We start from the raw sequence: 21441 nt of genomic DNA, 5'->3' as shown, positions 1-21441 counted from the left end.
TTTCAGCTCCATTAGTGGTCGCAATGATGAGAGCTCCAGTGTAGACATGGGTCCAGGCAGCTATTCGCATTTTAAGCTCCTTTTCATCTCCCTCTGCTCAGAGGAGATCCTATGTGATATAGTGGTCCAAACACCAATGGCCACTAGCATTCCCACCATTGCTGCAACTAGGGAAGCTGAGCCAGTGCAATAAGGGGAAATCTGGGGGGTCAGATTGGGGAAATCCTAGCATGTAGAGCCTTTGTGCCTCCTAGGAATGTAAAGGAAATAATTCTTTACTTTCCGGTACTAGGTGGGTTGTTCAGCTCAGTGGTTCTCAAACTATTTTTTTTTTGTGGACCACTTGAAAATTGCTGAGGGTCTCGGTGGGCCACTTAATGATCTTTCCAAATGTTGTTTATACCATTAGCTAACTATTGTAAAGCACTTTGGATAAAAGCGTGATATAAAAAAACGTTTTTTATTTTACAAATAAAAGCACACAGCTCATATTTTAGTATCAGTCGTCTTACCTTTCTCATGTGATGGATGTGCCCTCTCGCTCCCACCATGGCAGCTTCCGAGCTGGGGCTGGGAAAGAGGGAGGTCTCGGCTCTCCCTCCCAGCCTCAGGTCTGTGACTGCTGTGGCAGGGGAATCTCTCTCCCTGCCAGCTGCAGCCCTGGAGCTGGGGAAAGTCGTCTCTTTCTGTGACTGCTGTAGCCCTGCACATCCTGAATTGCCTGCACCCTGTCTTCTCCCTCCACTGCCCTCTCCCACCTACCCTCTAATCCCCCCCAGGCCACCACCTCACCTTACATGTGCATCTTCTCCAGGGTCCAGGCACCTAATTAGTTGAGGGACACCTGCGCGGCTCCACTAATTAAGTGAGTGGCCCTTCTTTCTCTTGTGTGCAGCTGCCCAGGCACGCACCTTAGAGGGAACTATCCGCGGACCACCTGAATAGAACTCAGTGGTCCACGGACCACAGTTTGAGAACCTCTGATTTAGATAAAAGTAAGAGTTTAATATATTAGGAAAACTTAATTTACTTGAGAAAGTGGAGAGAGAGCTTCCAAGTCAGCCATTTCTAAGTTGATTTCCATCTCTATCAAAAATGTGGATGCTGGAGGTTTTCTACTTCCTAAGCTCTGAATGAATTCTTTCAGGTTGGGCTGTCTTTGCCAGTGGTACTCAGAATGGGGAGCTTTATGCCAAGGAGGAGTTCTGTGTATGTTTCATGCATTGGGTAATGCTACTTTGCATTTATAATAGAATCTTCCATCCAAGGATCTCTCAGCATTTAAAACACATTAATAAAGTTTAACCTTACTGCAGTCGAACAACATCATGCCTGTTTTTCAGGTAAGGAAATAGAACTTTCAAAAATGTGGAACGGCTTATTGTAACCCTTGGCGAGTCACTTAGGTCCACACTTTCAAGAAGAGGCCACTATGGGTTGTTTTTTTTTGTATGTGTTTGTTTTTCTTCCCAAACTTGAGATAACTTGGGTCTGGTTTTCAGAACACCTGAAATTCCAATTGAAGTCAGTGGAAGCTGTGTGTGCACAGCACTTCTGAAAATTAGGTCTAATGTGTTTCAACATGGTCACTCAAAATCTGTGGCCTTTTGAAAGTGTGGACCTAAATGACTTGCAAAAGGTCACACCAAGTCTTTGGCAGAGTGCAGGGTAGAAAGAGACACTTTCTTCCACTAAGTTGTATGTGGCCTTCTAGGTGTCAAAGATATTTCTCTGAAGGTGGCTGACAGATGTTCATACTCTGAAAGGAATACTACTTCCAGTAAAGAAGAGAGAATAGGTAAACCTCTACCTCGATATAACGCGACCCAATATAACACGAATTCGGATATAAAGCAGTGCTCCGGGGGAGGTGAGGCTGTGCACTCCGGTGGATCAAAGCAAGTTCGATATAACACAGTTTCACCTATAACATGGTAAGATTTTTTGGCTCCCAAGGACAGCGTTATATCGAGGTAGAGGGGTAGTTGAAACCGCTGTCACTTGCCATTTCCTGTCTGGTGGAAGAAATATAACTCTTTGGGCTGGGATAAAGCACCAAGCTGCAGAAGCAAATCTCACAAGGTGCCCACACAATTGTTCAGTATTACTGGAGTAATTGTTGATTGTTAATACATGTGATTTACCTTGTAGTGAATATGCCAAAGAAGCTAATGTGGGTAGCCACATTCATGTAGTTGAATTTTTTACCTCTCTTCTGTGATGGTCAATGCTGATAATCAAAAGATAAATGGTTTTTATTTATTCCATTAATAATTAAGTACGGACAGCAAGAAATCTTAGTCTCTTAAATTGGCACACTGATGAATCAATGCTTCCTGCTCCTTTTAAGATTTTCTCAGTATTTAATAGTTGTATAGTGTGAGAAAATAAGGAGGGCTTCCTTTTAAATGAAGAATTAAAATGTTTGTGGCTCAGATGGAAGATGCTTAAGTGGTAATTAGGTTATTGAAAAGTGCCTGGATGTTCCTTGGTACTGCAAGACGGCTGATGCATGAAAAATCAAATGCATATCAGTTACTTTGCAATCCAGTAAAAGTAATTGTTTAGGATTTCCCTTTGTCTTAACTCTATGACATAGTAATTTAAAGCTGGCTAAGTCTCTAAGCTAAATCTCCTCTGGGGATATCTGAGTGAAGAACTAGTTAAATGGGGTGTTGGCATTATTTCGGAATCATTTTTGTAGTAAATAGGATAGTACAAGTCATTTTGAGTGTTTTGGGGTTTTGTGCTCTTTAGGTGCTTCTTCAGTGAGCTGAACACTGTGATATGTGCAAATTGAGTATTTAAGAACTTGGGTTTGGCCCTGAAAAGCATTCTGTCTTCCCCTGTATTTCTTTGATTCCAATAAAGCAGAGCACATATTGTCTTTAATCAGATATGCTGGTGTTAGTTGGTGAGGGATGACAAAGTCATGTGCGAGTAGGCTAAAAGAGAAAAAAAATCAAATACTTGAGCTATGTAGGATCTGCCTTTTCCCCCCAATGTATTAAAAATTGCAATGATATACATGGTTTCATTTCCATTCATGTAGGTATGCATGTGATGCCACAGTGCTGCTTCTGAAATTGGTACTATTACATTATTAATATTACTGATCATACCAAGAAAGTGTCCTGCATTTAATATAGAAAGAAGGTTCACTTGCCCCATATGAAAATCTCAAATTGGAACTGAAGGTGCCATAAAAATTTTAAAGGGACAAGGTCAGATTGAAAATCATATAACAGGTAGTTATCCTTATCCTGTATTACTAAAATCATTTTAGTCGGTTTTAAAAAGTGAGACGGTTTTAAGCATTTGGATTACTTATGGGTTTTACAACTGCATGCTGTTTGTCCAAGCTGAGAAAAGTAGAGAAAGTAAACAACAGTAATGGACTATTTCTAGCCATTTTCATTTCTTAGCACTAATAGAAAGTTCAGTGGTTGCCTTGTAAACACTATAGTGGAATATTTACTTCCAAAAAGATTTTGTCGTCTTTTTTTTTTTAAATTATGGAAATAGTTGTACCTGAATAATATAGAAATCTCAGAATATTTTGAAGATTTTTATGTACAGGATCATGCTGAGATCGTATAGCACAGTAAATTGATGTAAAATGGATTAATAATCTTGACAGTATATCGCCTTGCTTCTTTGCCACTTTAGCTAGTTTTCACTTTTTAACTTAAAATTGAAACTGTTAAAATTCCATTAATAGTTATATCAGAAACAAAAGTTGCAAAGTGAAGCACTCAGAAGTTAGGAAATCAAAAATCAAGGTTGGACATGCAACCTTAAATTGACCCTCTTGTGGATATGTGTTAAATGCCTTTAAGAACGTTATCGCAAGGTATATTTTGCCCCCCAGATCTCTCCCTCCTTCAGTACACAGGAATGGACAATGCTCGCTGAATGAGTAGCTATTCAATATTTGTTTTATTTTCATCATTCAGTGTGTTACCACATGCCTTATTTACACATACACATCAGCCAAACACTGCACTGAACACAGAATTATTCATTTCTTCATTGTCTTTTTTTTTATAGTGCTTATCACAGTAGCATATAAGTGCTACAAAGAAGGAAACTGTCTGTATAAGAGGGAGAAAGACACTCCTATGATTTAGAACAGTGACATGCGGTTGGTGGTGGTGATCTTGGACTGTGACTAATGCCCAAACAATGCTCAAGAGTGGTGAGGAAACTGAGGCAGGGAAATGCATAAATCAAATTGATTTAAATCATGAGTTAAATCATTATTTAAATCACTAGTTAGGAAGACTCAATTTAATCATGGATTTCTGCATAAAAGTGCATTCTTGTTGGTTATAATCTTAATACATATTCTTCACAACTCAGAGATAGATGTAGGTTTCATTTTTAGAAGGTACACACTCTGCATTTTTAAGAGATTTATTTTAAAAACTTTTCAGATTAGTTTTACAAATATATCAGAAAATGAATGATTGTTTAGTTATTTCATTTATCAAAGGTAATTGAAGCAGATATTTATTAAGTCATTGGGAGGTGACCTACGGGATGCTGGGAAATTCATGTAAACAAAAATTTTCATAGGTATCCACTGTTGCTCATTTCTGGCTACCCAGCTTGAAACATCTATGGAGAAGTGCTGAGCGCTTGTAACTGCAGCTAAGGTCAGTGGGAGCTCGGGTCTGAATTTATAAAGTTCCATACAATGCTAAATACTCTGAAAAATCTGGTCCTAGGCTTCTCAAATTGAGCACCTGAAATTAGAGGATATTTTTAACAATTTTGGCTTTATTCTCTGCACCTCAATTCTCCATCTGTTAAACTGGGAAGAACGAAGATACTATGATGTGTATGACATTGTGGGGAATTTCTGTACAATTTATGAATTCTGGTTAATATTGTGAAGTTGTTATGAAATGCTATATGTCTCTGTGTGCCCACCAGAGCTGACAAGACTTTAAGCATGTCCTTTGCAGACAAGGTACTATGGTGGTTCATTAATGATTGCCTGTTTAGCTGTTCAGGGTGAAGCACCTTGGGACAGTGAGGCCACGTCCAGACTACCCGCCGTATCGGCGGGTTAAAATCGATTGCTCGGGGATCGATATATCGCGTCTAATCTAGACGCGATATATCGATCCCCGAGCGCGCTTATATCGATTCCAGAACTCCATCAACCCCAACGGAGTTCCGGAATCGACACGGAGAGCCGCGAACATCGATCCCGCGCGGTGTGGACGGATGAGTAATCCGATCTTAGATATTCGACTTCAGATACGTTATTCACGTAGCTGAAGTTGCGTATCTAAGATCGATTTCCCCCCCCCTAGTGTGGACCAGCCCTGAGTGAGCTGGTTCGGGCCTAGGAGTAGCTACTTCTTCCTACTTGTCCTGCAGACAATGGGGAATGGACAGTGGAAAGGGGGAGGGGGGGAAGAATGTGACAAAGCAGGTAGTTAGAAAGGATTAATGGGGGAGACTCAGGGAACCACCCAAGAAGCATTGGCTAGGACAGGGGAAGGCAGAGACAGATCAGCCAAGGTGAGAGAAGGAGAGTTAGGAAGAGAAGGCTCCATATTTGAGAAGATAAGTGATGCACTGCAGCAGAAGCAAGGTAGATAAAAAACAGTAAGTTTTTTTTTAATTTAAATTAGATAGTTTAATTAGGTTTATTTTTAAAAAGAAAAAATATTATTAAATTTAAATTTGAAATTAGTAGGCCTTAACATAGATTGTAAAGTTTACTGTAATCTATTACAATTTAAATTAAATAAATAAAGTAATTTTTGTAGTACATGTTTGCTGCTGAAGTTTTAAACAGTCACACCAGTTCAGAGATGTGAAATTCACTTATTAAACACTGGAAACAAAATTTGTTAAAATGCTAAACCAGCTTTTGACAACAGTCTTTCTGTAGGTTCAGAAAGAATATTGTATTCATTTTCAGTTTATTCAGCTAGTTCAGTTCAATGACAATTTCATTCAAAGTTAAGAAACCAACTGGAAGTTGAAAAAGTAGGACTAAATAATCTCTGATTGCTTGGTTGCATGGGCAACCTTATTTCAGGCATTTCCTAACTTTAGTGCTTGACTTTGCAACCTTAGTATTCTTTTAACATGACCATTTTTTTCCTTTTTTCAAGTAATTGACAATATATGTTATGAAATGAGTAAATCACTCTCCCTCTGTATGTTGGTCTCCAAATCTGAAATTTTTATTGGGACAGCAAAAAATATCTCAGATGTCGCTGCAAAGAGCATGTTGTAAATATCTAGATAAATATAGTAAAAAGCTTTTTATGGATCCTGTTTCTTTCTCCTGGTGGTGGGGAAGGGGTAAATGAAATAATTGATGTGTGCACTGTTAGCTGTTGACCAAGTTTCATGTGGCGTTATCTCTCCTTTGGCATGCATATAGCAGCAGCACATTTAGCACCTCGCCTACAGCATCCACCTCCTGTTAGCAAAACTTGCCAATAGAAAAGCATTCAGAACTTCATTATTTCTACAACCTGAGTGCATTTGCAAATTAATTGATGTGTGGGAGGAAAGGCATCTGCTTTGTAAAAACCTTTAACTATTGCAGTAAAACTAGAAATACAATTGGTTGTTATAGTAAACTGATATGTAGTTACAGGTAGTGTGGCCTCCAGGATAATGTGGCACCTTGATGCCTTTTTCTCAGGTCATTACTGATTTGGATGCTCGCTTTCTTTAATACTGCATTCTGGCATTTGAAACACACATTGTTTGCTAAATAAGAAACCTTGAAAACAAATGGCAGACTAGACATAACACACTTTTTTTTTTTTTTTTGTATAGCTAGTGATTTCTTGTATGTTGCTTACTCAGCACAAAGCCAGTTTTTCATTAGACCTATGAGCGACTCAGGGCATTTAAAGGCTCCTAATCTTGTGGGCTAATTGGGTTACCCTACAATACCATTATAATTTTCCATGGAAAATAATATAAAGCATGTTCTATTTGTGTACTCATAAAAATCATTATAAGTACATGCAGAAAGTCTTGCATATCTTGAATAGTAGAGGGAAAAAACAAACTGTTTTGATTCTCCACCATTAAAGGTGGTGGTGACTGTCTTCTATTTCTGTTTGTTTAGTTTCTTGGACTGTACCGATTGCTATGGCATCTGAGCTCTTTACATATAAGCTATTGGTAACTTCAGTCAACTAGTGAATGAATATTGAGTAAGCACTTCTTAGCTTAAATTGCACTCTGTTGTATTTCCTTACTCTTTCTAGTTTCTCTGATCAGTTAACTCATCCGGGTGTTGCAGACAAGGGTAAGAATATGTGATCTCTTCTCCGAAGTAAGGATTACATAATCCATAGCTGTTATTCTTTGTGAAAGAAATCTGTGTAAGGAAAGAGGTTTTAGCAAAGCAAATGGATTTATTACACTAGTTCAGACTACTATACTTTTTGGATTTGGTTGTAAAACATCTGTGTTTTTTGCACTCTAGTCTGAGTGTGATATTTAAACAGATGGACAGCTAATTTTTTTTTATAATCCAGGCCCGTCTTTTCAAATGAGGAGATGAGATTCTTATTTGTTTAACTTGCTACTGTTGAGAAAACCTCATCTATATAAAGTATCATGCTGTGCAGTTAGGTCTCAGGGTTTGTGAATGTAATATAGCTGTGCAGTTAAGCATTGGAGGGTTTGTTTTTTTTCCCCCCACAATCATGATTTCAGACTGTAATCTTTCTGCAAGTGTAATGCCAGCTATGCTTGCACACTTATTTCAAACCTTATTAAAGCATCATTTCCTTGTTTAGTTTTTAGATTTGGGTGCTTAATCATGGTGCAGTCAAGCTGTTCAAACCCATGTTGTTTTTGTTTGGGGGCACATATTAACTTGTTTCCTTTTTCTTTTTGTAATCCTGAGTTATCAGGATTCTGATTAAATATTCTGAGTTTTCAATTAAGAGTTATTTCCAAATTTAATTAACCCCAAATTGAAGGTAGGAACTGGGTTTTCACTTACATTCGGGTTTCCTGGTCACACTTTTATATGTTCCATCCTCTGTCTATTATAGAGTTTGTAAATAGTTTTGAAATGCCAGTTTGTGATATATGGCCCTCTTTAACATTTCTTTGATTTATGTGCAGCCAGGTGGGGAAAAAAGCAAAGGAAGCAAATTATGCTGGGGGAAAATGTTGCCAAGCTCCACTTTTTTCACTTTTAGTTAAAAACTACACTTTTATCAATCAAACTTGATGGATTTTGTTTTACTTTCTAAAAGCATTCATAACTTAACTCTTTGAAGGCTTGAGAAATTTTTGGCCATGATTTTCAAAAGTGACTAGTGATATTTTGAGTGCCCAATTTTGAGGCACCTTTAAATGGCCTAACTTTTAGAGGTGGGTTCTTAGCACTTTTTGAAAATAAAGGCCTTTTATGTCATTTCAGTTAGGGCTTCTAAAAATTGTGGCACCCCAAATCACTGTGTACTTGTGAAAATCTTGGCCACATGTTTCTCCTTCCATGTACAATCTAGATTAGTGTTACACAGCCTTTATTGTATAAAAGTAAATTTTAATCCTCAAAAATTTAGTTTGTAAATGGATTAAAATGAGTTTTTTCATTAGATGTATCAAAATGATGACAGTTTTGCAGTTTTATAATCTGTTCTCTCAAATTCTAGTCTTAAATGTCCTAATTAAGTGCAAAACATTTATTTTTCTCATGTCAGAAGGCCTGTTTCAGTGCAAAGGTACAACATCTCCTGGAATTCGTGAAAGTCAGTCTTGTTATGGGCTGGAAAGTCTGCACAAAAACGGATTGATATCAACTATGACCAGCATCATGGACTGAGCATGAAGAAAAATGATCTCGTGGCACAGAGATGTAAAAAGGTTCACCTGAATGGCATTGTTGATACATATAACCAGAGGAATCTTGGAATTGGGAACTCTCTCCATTAAGTCACAGTTCTACACTTTACTTGCTGATAAATGGATGTGGATGCTGAATCCAGCTTTTATTCCTGAAGTCATCTTAATTTTTCATGAATTTCAAGAGATTGTATTGCCATTATTATGTCCCAGGCTGTCTCATCGAAGGGAAGAAGGATGGAACACACTGGAAGTGTGGAGAACACTTAAAATATACAAGCTAACCCATAAGTAGGGCTGCGATATTGTCACGAAGTTCATGGAAACCGTGACTACCAGAGACTTCCATGACTTGAGCCCATGACCTGTCCATGGCTTTTACTAAAAATATGCGTGACAAAAACTTAGCCTTACCTGTAAGTCCAAGGAACTCTGACATCAAATGTAAGAAAGCATCAGAATCTTTCCATATCAAGATGAATGTCTCTGGAGGATAGAACCTATAAAGCAGAGCTGTTTGGAGCATGTTTTCTGAAACTAGGAGAAGTGTCTCAGGTAGAGAAATTTGTGCTCCATATGAAGAAATATACTGGGCAGCCACATGGTCATATGCGTGTTTGGCCAAAGGGTGCTGCACTCAGTAGTACTTCAGTGCATTCCAACATCTTCTTTCTAAATATTCATGTACATGGGTTGCATCTTAATAACCTTTTTATTATTTCCACTCTTAAATAAAGACTGATGATAATCCCATTGTAGGACCTGTCTGTATTGAAGAATAAAAAAAGTGATGTTTAAGTGAAAATTTTATTTACTCAAGAAGTAGAAGTCTACAAATGCAACTTATAGTGATATGAATGAATCCGGAAAAAGCCACTTCTCTTTCAGCCTGAGAGTGTCCACAGGGTGGTGTTCCTGTTTAATTATATTAACCAATACAATAAGTGTGTGTGTGCATGTGCGCACGCGCGCGCGTTCATGTGTGTATAACAAGCCCAGAGGGTAAATAAAGCTGGGTTGTCATAATCTTTTTGGGAGACAACATATGCTACTCCAACATTTGCTCTTCTCCCCATCTCTCTTGGCCTACCAAAGTCTGGATTTGTTAATCTTCCTGGCTCATTTCAAAACACATCTAATTTTTTTCCTCTTAGGTGGCTAGGTTGTCTGTGTTGATTGAGGGCTAAAGGATCGTTGCTTGTTTTGCTGAAAGTTCATTATCTTTGTTCTGGGTTTTATTCTTGAGCATTGTGCATTTGAATGACTGTGAAAGCAACCAGAGAGAGAGAGAAGCACTTTAAAGAAGTTAAAATAATCATTAAATTATTATTAAATCACTAAAAATATAGTAGCAATAGAGGTATCCACTAGACCTGTTACAGGTAGGACTATGGCTCAGATTTTTAAAACTATTTAGGTGCCTAACTCCCATTGATTTTGGAGCCAGGTGCTTAAATACCTTTAAAAATCTGACCTATGAAGATCATGTCATTTCAAGTAAATTACTGTGTCCACTAACCTGATTTTTCGCTCCTGTGTTGTGCTCTTTTGCTCCCTTCTCCTCCACTTTGTAATGGGGCTACTTTAATTTGTATTGGCTGAAATTTGGCAAATACCTTTTGTTGGAAGATGGGAAGCAAACCGCCCTGCCCACTCCTCCCCTCCCCTCATGAAAATTGTTTGTGTGCTATAATGATGAAGTCCTCCTGGAAGGTTGCAGATCATGATATGCTGCTTAACTGCTGCCTTGAGGTTAATGGGGCTAGACATTTTAATATAAATAGTTGATTTCAGCCCTTCTTTGCAGCACACCATTTATGAGAGTTCCTTCAGATTTTCTGTCTTCCAAGGACATCAAAGTCGTCTTGTTACCAAGACAGAAAACCATTCTTTGTACCTCCACAGCTGCCAGCTGAGCCAGTGACTTCAAAGATACATGCTAGGGCATTGAAAAATCTTTGTCTTAGCCTTTTAGGGCATAAGAGAAGAGTCTTCAGTTCTAAGTTCCAGTGCCTTTTTAAGGAGCCATAGTAGCAGTGAAGGTTGATGCTAATTGTGTCCTTATCCAGTTTTAACAACCTGTTTTCTCTGCTATAGATCCTTTTTTCCCCTTCAAGAAGAATCTTTTTCTTAAAAAGGGAACATGGATTTTATTTGCGTATGAATGATTTTTAGCTCAGCAGACAGTAGGGTTATCCATTAAGAATAACATACAAATAGAAACATACCATGTATAAAAATAAGCAATTAAAAATGGTACATTTTGAGTCTGAAACCAACATGAAATAAGATCACTTGCATATTTAGCTAAGAAGTAGTGGATGTGACACCCTCTGTACCAGCTAAATTCTCTCAGGTTCACAGATTTCTTCTTATTTCCTTTATTGCTGAATATGTCTCTAGCCCATCTCTTGAATTCTGGAGGTGATTGTGGTAGCTTTAATTCACTTTTTTGCACTTGTGACCCTCTAGGGATTCTTCTTAATGCCTCTGGATTGTACTTGTATTTCTAGGTAAGTATCAGTTTAGTTTCTAGACAACTTGACAGTTTTGAGGATTTTTTTCAAAACAATTTCAGAGATGTATATCTTTAATATGGGGTATCATCACCACGTGCAGTTTACATACTGTATAAATGTAACTATAGTGGCTTGGGCCAAAAAAAAAAGGTGCGCGCAGCTTCGCAGCAGAAAAACTCTCTCTCCCATCCTTGGGACACCTGTTCCAACTCTTCCCACCCTCAGTAAACTTACACACACCAGAATACAAATGCTCCCCGACTTATGCAAGCGTTCCATTCTGGAACACCTTGCATAACTTGAATTTTGTGCAAGTCGGAAATGTATACCTGACAATTACGCCAAAAACAACAACAAAAAACCCTCCTATTTCTAGCTTATAGAACTTTTTCCATAAGTGTGAATTTGCATAAGTCAGGTTAGCATAACCCGAGGGTGTCTGTAGAGAAAAACAACAGGGGGATAAGATAGGGAGATTGGTAAAACACGGTTTATATCCAGCACGAGGACCTACAGGCCCAGTGGTACCACAATATGAAAAAATAGACCTTGAACAATGCATCTAGATTCAGAATGCTGGGCAGAGTTCCTGTCCAGCAGCGATTCTTGGTCCTCTCTTGGTCATCTTCAGCACCAGTAAATTTTTCCCCAACAAACCCCTCCAGTGCCCTCTTATGTCACTCTGTACAAGCCCACACAGAGCGAAAACCTCCTCACTTAACTAGCTACAGCCTCCCTCCTTACTCCCAATGCAAAGTCACAAGCTCCAGTACTCACAGCTCCGTACTGCTTTGGTGACAATGATATTGGGTCTGGATCTGGTTTGTCCTTTTTCACAGTGCTCCTTCTTGCTCTCATCCTGGGACTCCCAGGTCAGCTGCTCTATCCCTACTGGGCTTCAGGCTGGTTCTCCATTGCTTCCATGCATGAGAAACACTCACACTCACACTCACTCTTCTCTTTCTCTTCCTGGAACAATCAGCACTTCCTCTGCCTGTGTAGGAACTTTAAAGGGGTCATGCTCTCTCAACCCCAACGGGGTAACATAAATGCTAGGTTTCTTTAAACTAGATAATAGTTTGATTTTGTTATAGTCTCTTCAGGTTGAAATTATCCCAAAATACAGTTAAATTTTACTAATATAATGACCAAGTAGATTTCAAAACACTTTACAAACCTGCATGATCAGCAGTGTCTCTTGCACAGACTTTGACACTGCAACCACTTTTATTAGGGGTAGAAGAGGGATGGAAAGTTGATCTGAATAATGGGCCTATGACCAATGCTTTCAGGAAAGTGTGATGGATTTGTTAACTTCTACCTAGTCATAAACCAGACACCAGCAGAGGAGTCTTTGGTGTAATATCTCATATGAAGGACAGAACTTTTATTGGTCCAACACTTTTTTTTTTTTTTAGGGTGATGTTGCAATTTTAGTATTGGGTAGGAGCCTAACTTTGGAAGCCTACCTAAATATATGGACTCTATCGCCATCCATTATGAGCCTCTCACAATAGCCTAGTCAAGAAGGGGAAATATTATTCCCTTTGTATGCTCTTCATCTCTCTGTAAAAGTAGTATTTGATAGAGCTGAGGACTGAATCCAGACAACCAATCCAATGCCTTAAATGCAAGGCCAGTGGTGGCTATTCTCATTTTATCCTAAAAACACCTGTTAGCAAGCTTTTCAGATTACACATGGACATTTAAGAGTAGAGGCCTGGAAGGATAGGAAATTATCTTCATATAAGGTTACTTTATATAAGATTTTTGTTACTTGGCTCTTGTTTTTCACTCTCTTCAAAAACTTGCAGTAGGTGAATTATTGGTCCTGCCATGAGGGCAGGGGACTGGACTCGATGATCTCTCGAGGTCCCTTCCAGTCCTAGAGTCTATGAATCTATGAATTGCTCAGATTAAAATCCAAAATTTTCCAATTACAGCTCATCAGGAGGGACTTGTACTTCTTCAATTAGGGTGAAGCAAGTTCTTGTTTGTTTTTATTTTATTATTTGTTGCTTTAAACAAAAGGAACGGATCTACCTGATCCCATTAGACTGAAAATAGAGACATTCCAGTCAACAATTAAATATTGGCATATCGGGAAGAAATGATACTGGAATTCCTTTGCTAATCTAATTAGCTTTTGGTAACAGGAATATACTGTTTTATTTGGTTTTGCAAGTCTTCCATTTCTTTCACTAAGGTGGGTTATGAAGTTATGCTGCCTCTTAATTTTCCCCTTCTTCTTTCCAACATCTTAATCCTTCTCTGAAAGTCGTAAGCAAGGACAAGGTTGATCAGTTCACTGATTTACAGTCTGGAGTTCATATTGAATTTTTTTGTTTTGTTTTTGAAAGAAAATAAGAGACAAAACCACGCTTGAAGACTGCAGTCTGACACTAATTAAAACAGCACTTGCAGCATAAATATTGTGCTTAGAGAGAATGGAATAAAATAGACATAATGAAGGAGAGAAATTCTAAAATAAACAATGTTTAAAAACAACACAGACTGAGAAAGATACAAACTTTGTTTTCCTAGTATGCCATCAAAGAGAGCATTTTCCAATCTGCCAGTCTTGGGAAAGGACCCACTCTTCCTCTTCTATGGGACTGGGGAGCAAATGTAGGTCTCTTCAGAATGTTCTATATGGAACTGAGGCAGTGACATGCTGCATATGTCTTCAATACAAATAGAAGCAGTTACATGGAAGAGATTTTTAATAGAAGTGCAAGCTCTTTAGTTCTGCAGCCTAGTTGGGCCAAAGAGTGCAGGAAAAGAGGACAACTGTAATACTGAAGGAAGAAAAGTAATGGGATAACAGTTCTATTACCTCCACAGAAGGGGCACAATACTTGTTGCTTAGGCATCCTAGTTGGTCGGAAGGAGTGTGGGGAATATATTTTAAAAAAAGAAAAGGAGAATAAAGTGTTCTAACTGAGTTGGAAATCTAGAACAAATACATGATGTCTGGCTTTCCTATTAATTGAAAGGCCTGAAACCTAGTTCAGAAGGAGAAAATAAATAAGTAAATACATTGAAAACCTGCTCTTTTGGTCTATTGATGCTGTTTTGACCAAGTTGAGAATTCAGCTATCCTAAAATGATCAAACATTGTTTAGGAATTTTTTTTTCCAAACTAGCCTCATTATCTGAGATACTCTTTTAAAAAGTATCAATTAAAATAATGTAACTTCTCTCTTGCCTGTGTTCGTCTGCAAAGATGAAACCGAGGGAGTGTTATGTTGGCTTACTCATAGCTGGGTTCAAAAGAACTATTACAGCTTTATCATAATAAACTCCCTTGTTAGCTGAAAGCAAGAAGTATTTTAATGAGGGGCAAAATACTGTGCATCTTAAAAGGAGAGAAATGTGCATGTTTTTGCTAATGTTATAGTGGCCTTAGAAAGTCACAGGATGGATAAGGATCTGTCATTGCTTCCAGGAAGCACCTATTCTCAGGGAAGTTGGAACCAGATACTTTTAAAAACAACTCCTTCTTGCTTCCCTCTCGCGCCCCCCCCCAAGCACTTTATTAAAAAATATTATATACATATATGTTCCTATAATATTTAAAATTAAGATTTTGGAAAAAGTCATCTTGGTGTTATATGAACGAACACACATGAGCTTTCTGGTTTTAAACATTTTTTAAGCAAAGTAATTACTCAAAAAAGAATTCTAAGGATTGTTAATATGTGAATTTATTGCACACAGTGAACTGACATGATCATGCTCCAGGTGCTTTTTCAGTTTCTGCAAGCTAAATAATATCTTCAGTAAGTGACGTGTAATGGTTTGTTTTGCCAGCGATCAACACAAGCAAAAGATCATTTGATCTAATATCCTAATGGTAAACCTTTGACTGCCAGAACCTGGGACTGGACAATAGAGGATGAATCACTGGCTAATTGCCCTGTTCTGTTCATTCCTCTTGAAGCATCTGGCCATGTCAGAAGACAGGCTGTTGCGCTAAATGGACTATCTGTGTGACCCTATATGGCCAAACTTACGTTCTTAGCATTTCACTGGTGGTAAAGAGCTTAGCTTCTCACTAGCCAGTTGGATTTCCCCAAAACTAAAAGTTACATGGATGAGTCACTGTAATAGTGCTTCTGAATGACGGGGAGTCCTGAGTGGATGATATGATGATGATTTTTAATACTGTCCAATATGTCAACATTCAGGTACAACAGGTATTTACATATTTTAACTTGACAGCTGTTGCACACATTTAGCTGGCAAAATGCTAAACAGTACCTGTCAACAGCAACTTGAGGGTGATTTTCACTGAAAATATCAGAATTAAAAGAAACTTCTGGCAGTCTAGCCATAGCATCTGATTTCTGGGATAGTTTTTATTGAAACAGTATGGTTACAATTGGAGAACAAATTATTTGGAGAAATGTGATACTGGTATCCATGCAAAATACCTTTAATGAAATATTTAGAGTGTCTGTGATGAATCAGTTTGAGTCACATCTTTGTAACAAGTTAAGTAACTCATGAGATGGCTTATTGGTCTGCTCCTTCAAGGTGCTCAGCCTCCATTGAAATTAATGAGTTGAAAGCACTCCACGTTTCACAGTAAATGCTGAGCGCTGATTGGATCCTAAGGAACCATGTACCATTCTTTTCTGAGGAATGAAGGCAGAAATATTTTCAGCGATATGACAAACTCTCTGAATGATGCTCAGAAGGAGTGGATGGAACCAAGTCATAGACTTCTTGAACTGGTTTCATTCCTCTCCCTATTGTATTGAATCCATTCTTGACCGACGTCTTCTATTAAACATCCCAGTCTGGCTTGAGCTACAGAAGCCAAATATTTTTTCACCATCCAGGAGAGTGAGTTGGCTTTGAATTGAGTAAAAATAGTAGCAAGTATTTTACAGTTTATTAATGTGAAGGCTATGATTCTTTCGATATTTTGTTTTTAAGTAATACTAATAATTACTATTTATACAAGTGTTTCAAAGCACTTTTTTTTCTTCTTCAAGAAATGCTGGAAGTATGCGAACAAAGGTGCTTTTCTGGATCACCATATACAGTAGTAATACTGTGAGCAAAATAAAAGCATTGAGCTATTGCATGCCAGAGTGAACAAGTAGGGCTAGTGCAATCAGTAAAACAATGGAATAATACTGTGTGAAATTATATATATTTTGCAGCATCTTAAACGTTATCTCAGCTGGCCATTAAAGACAGCTTCGTTACTCAGTGTTGCTAGCTTTCATTAATTTGTTGCGAATCTCATGTTTTTCTTAAAGGTCATTTTCCTGAAGTCAGGCAGTTGCAAGAAAATGTCATATTTTTAACGAGAATTTCTAGCCCTCATGGTTGTATAGAAACTCTTGAAAGCACCTTAAAGATACAGAGACCAAAAGGCAAATAAAAGAACCTCACAATTTTTTTAAAGTAAATAAACCTGATTTTTTTTTAAGGTATGACTCATGACTTTTGAATAGTTGGTGCTGACAGTATTGGTTCTATATCCCATCTGTAAGATAATTCCTGTACAGGAAATTGTGATAATAGAATGACTAACAGTTTTCTATTAGCTCCTATAATAACTGTACTGTGATAATTTCATGCTGGGAATAAGGGACTTTCTAAAAAGCCCATGAAACCAGAATAGTAGAGAGAGTAACTGCAAATGGAGTAACAGAACAGAAGACCTGGAATAACCAGATATGATGAAAAGGTGTATTTCCCTCCCCCTTTATTCTGCTCACATTTGACCATGCCATAAAATGAACTTATTATTTTGAAAAGTAGAGAACTGTTATAGAACATTTCATGGTCCTTCTTTTTGAAGCAAGAGTTGCTCTCATGGAACATTGGGAGATAAATGTGTGAATTGTAAGTGTATATTTTATGTACATATACCACATTATTTATGTGCATTAAATCTCATCCTGTATTCATAAATAGTAATAAATCTGAATTACCTTCAGCCTTGGTTCTGTTCTTTAGAACCTGTGACTAAGGAAACATTTTCCAAGTCTTTTTGGTTCAAAAATGCATTGTGTACAATACAGTGTGTGATGTTTGAAATGTATAAATGAGATTGGACAGGAGTTGCCTATCAGTTTTATTAACTTTGACCCTTTCTCTCATCGTAAAGATGTTTTTTAAAAATATTTAATGGGTCCTTATAGGTTTTTGACAGTTGGGTCTGTGTTCCTGGAAGCACAGAATTAGCACACACCTAATTAAGAAAAAGTAACTGAATTACTGGGAATCACCATTCAAGAACATAGTTTGTTTTCTGGAATACTAATTTAAAAAAAATGGTACATACTTTTCTTGTACCTGGCCCCTAAATGTGAAATACACCTGAAGGTCTCTGAATAGTATCACATTTTAAAATGGTAATATTAATAATTAATCTGTAATAGTACTATTTTTGCTCTGTCTTTTGAGCAAGTGGCCAAAATGATGCCATTTGGGTAAAATACCTGTTGTGCCACTTTGCACAGAGAACATAACTCTTCCAGAGTAGTGTCAGCAAGGACAATGGCTGAGTTTGCACTGATCATAATAAGATGCAATGAAGAAAAGGGAAGGCAATGTTCCTAGAGCCAGGAAGAGGTCTCCTGCCAAGCTGCCTTTCCCTTTAATTCCATAAACACTGTGCATCTTGCACTCATTGCAAATTCTGGTAGTGGAGATAAAAAACTAAGCCCCTGACATTTTGAAACGTTGTCTTTCAAACTGGTTGTGTCCCTTTCGTTCATTGATTTCCCATTTAAAAAATTTGTAGGCGAAAAACAAATTTGAGCAAAATTCATTGGTCTAAGATGAGTTGTTAGAGTAATATGATACCCCTCCCTTTCCCTAGCTGAGAGTAGTTCTGCTTTTATTAAAACTGTTATACATCTTTGTGTCATAGAGCTGTATAAATCACATGGCAAATCGAACAAGTACATCAGGAAGCTGTTAAAAAAGCAATATGGATGCTCTAAACACTGACATTTAAGTCTTATTGGCCCACTGGATAGCGTAATTCATTTTATAGCCATTTTCAAGGAGATCATTTCAATTGTTTTTGTTTCTTTCATTTTCAGTCACAACACTGTGGAACAATGGTGTGTAAATGGATTTTATTTTCTGAACATTGTTAGGTTATGCTGAGGAAGCTATGACTTTCTTATGTGGTGGTCATGAGATTAGTTTTCCTAAATTGTAAAATAGCTGACCTTTTCAAGACAAATGTGTAGACACTTTGACAAAACACTGTTACAGGGCTACAGATGTGGAAAGAATTCCACTTGGCTAACATTGAATAAATATCTGGTTCTTTTTATTTCAGAATCTGGGATAGGGTGAACTCATTGATCAGGATGACTTAAGAACTGTTAAGGTTAAATTGTTAATTTATCCTTTTCATAATTTGGTTTCACCATAAGGACACCAGTATGTTTATCTAAGAATGTGCTCGGTAAAATGGTCTTCCAGGTTCACGTATGTCCTTCACATATGGTCTTTCACTGTCAACTAAAATAAATGCACGGAGAAGACTGGTACTTCAGATTACATTTTCATTTGCAAATTGAGCAGGTGCAAGGAATTGAAACAAAAATGAGATTTTCCTAGTGTAGCCAGTTTCCTGATCCTCTTTTTTAAGGATCTCTGAATCTCTTGGTTTATTGTGTCTGATTTTGTTATTCTTTCACAAATAGTTGTTGTCATATCTTCATTAAAAATCTGTTTATATAGTAAAATATTACTTCTTTGAATTAATGAGCACTATCAGTGAAAATGTGCTTATATTTATAGACCATTGGAATCTAGTTTGTGGGTTGGTTTTTTATTATTATTATTATTATTATTATTATTCTAGTATGGGTCTCTGAAATGTCCAGGTTCACACATTTATTTTGCATAGAGCAGCAGATTATGGGATCAGTTTTCCTGGCATCTGAAATAAATATTTAAGAGAAATTGGCTGCCTCTATAGCATTTAGGTCAACTTGGACGCAAGATACTGTCCTTAATTAGTTTGTATCTGTAGCTTATTAAACACTACAATTTTTAATATATTGTGGGTTCTGCTTTCAAGACTAAAAGAGTAATCTATCAGAAATTATAATTTTGGTCACAGGTCATTCATGTAGATAAAGCCTCCTATAAAACTACCATGGTGACATCAAATTAAAAAAAAATCAGAATGCTTGGTTATTAGAGAGAGAGGATGTTGTAGGGTTTTATGAACAATACTGGGTTTTAGGAAATATTGATTCTGTTACTGGCTCACTTGCAGAACTGCTGTTATCTTGGTCAAGTTACTTAGCCTCTGTGGCTTAGTTTCCTTGTCTATAAAAGGGGAATATCTACCTTCCTCATGGACCTGTTATACAGTGTAAATTGTATTTAATATTTATAAAGTACTTGTATGGATGGTGCTGTAAAATGCAAAGTATTAGTTGCTGTCTTACTAGCAGCAAGTAGCTGTTGTGTGGGCAAATCGGAGGATTTTTAATGCATTGCCTCTTTGCTCTCTAGTTGCAGTACCATGCAGGGTTAGCGTCTGGCCTTTTGAATCAACAGTCTTTGAAACGTTCTGCCAACCAGATGGGAGTATCTGCAAAACGGAGACCAAAAGCCCAACCTACAACTCTTGTTTTACCACCTCAGTAAGTAGTGGAACATTTTGAGAGAGTTCTTATTGTGTTATGTGTATTATTTTTAAATTAAAACCTTTTAATATTAAGTGGCTTTTGCTATGGGCTTGCTCTGTGGAGGAGTGAGACCAGTAACTGGATGGGGACTACGGGTATCACGAAAAAAATGTATTGCTGCCTGTCAGTCTCACTGAATATTACTTTGGACTCTAACAACAAATCTGAATTACAGGAATTCTTTCCAGTTGGCCTTGAAAGTATTTTTTGCAGGATCAGATTGACATTGAAGCAAGATTCTTCATTAACTGATCAGTGACTAGGAGATTTGAGTAGGTCTTTTCAGAAGGTCCTAAAAGACTGGAGCCAAAAAGTCTTTGGTGCTAGTACTTTCCTGACAAATGCCTGTTCTTAGTCCATCTGTTCACCATATGTTAATTTTTCATTGGATTGAAACCTCCTTTACAGGTGACAAGCAACTATGAGGACACCTAGAAAATGTTTATGGAAATAGACAACAGCACTCTAGGCAGTCTGTGTTGTGATGCCAGAAACACTGACACCCACAACTAGTCTTATAAATGAGTAAACTGTTTAAAATATTTAGTTATGTATAAGAAAATTATTATTATAGTAGGAAATGAAGTGTTAAGTGATTATTCCGGGTCCTGAACATCCTTGTAGCTGGTAAAAATGTACTGCTGCCTTTCACATAGAACAGGATCCACTGATGTATAAATATTGTATTACTTCTCTCTTGTCACTGGAGTCAGTGGCACTGAGGCAGTGCTGGACCTAAAGGTAATCCAAGCTTTCTTAAGATAAAATTAAATGAGAGCAAAGTGCAATCAGCAGAGTTTTCTCCTTGTATAGTAACTTTAAACAGCTAGTAATTAAAAAATCTATCAACTGTTGTATCTCCGTACCAATATATCAATAGCAGGATGGTTAAAAAGGCTGCTTTAGCAAAATTAAATGATGTAGGGCCAAATATCACTCTGTTATATCAATGTAACTGCATTGACTTCAAACTGCAGTGGTAACTTGGGTAGACTTTCATTGAATGTGTGCATTTCTTTGGCAGAGGAGTCAAATTTGTTTGGTAGAGAAAGACAAATTCAATTTTTAATTATGGTTCATGGACTAGAGTATTGTGTTGCCAATTCTCTCAATTTTATTGTGAGTCTTATGATATTTGTTGTTTTTCCTCATAGCCCCAGCTTCTGAAATCCTGTGATTTATGGAAAAATCTCAGCTTGTTGTTGTTGTTTGTTTTTTAATTCATGTTTCTAACCTCCTTGGTTGCAGAGGAAAGCCTTTAAATGTGACCAGAGTATATCATGCGTAGAATAGAGCCTTAGTGTAGTAACTAAACTTGTAGTTACTGTCATATTATTGTTGTTTGTTCAATACCTTATTGCCACAGTCAGCATCACTCAAGT

General features: G+C 37.4%; 1 protein-coding gene across 4 annotated transcripts in view; it reads left to right on the top strand.

Moving 5' to 3' along the window:
- Nucleotides 1–21441, top strand: part of MED27 (mediator complex subunit 27) — a 156050-nt gene that overhangs the window by 38230 nt on the left and 96379 nt on the right. For 3 of the 4 annotated variants that reach the window (XM_030535676.1, XM_030535675.1, XM_030535678.1), the window contains exon 3: nt 19884–20014. In XM_030535676.1, the coding sequence (XP_030391536.1) occupies nt 19884–20014 (131 nt within the window). Of the gene's footprint in view, nt 1–8711; nt 9544–19883; nt 20015–21441 lie in introns of those variants that run through there. The other variant, XM_030535679.1, reaches the window with a different exon arrangement.

This window comes from Gopherus evgoodei, chromosome 16 (genome assembly GCF_007399415.2).
Source record: "Gopherus evgoodei ecotype Sinaloan lineage chromosome 16, rGopEvg1_v1.p, whole genome shotgun sequence".
NCBI classification, from domain to species: domain Eukaryota; kingdom Metazoa; phylum Chordata; order Testudines; family Testudinidae; genus Gopherus; species Gopherus evgoodei.
This window is presented reverse-complemented; position numbering and strand designations above follow the sequence as displayed.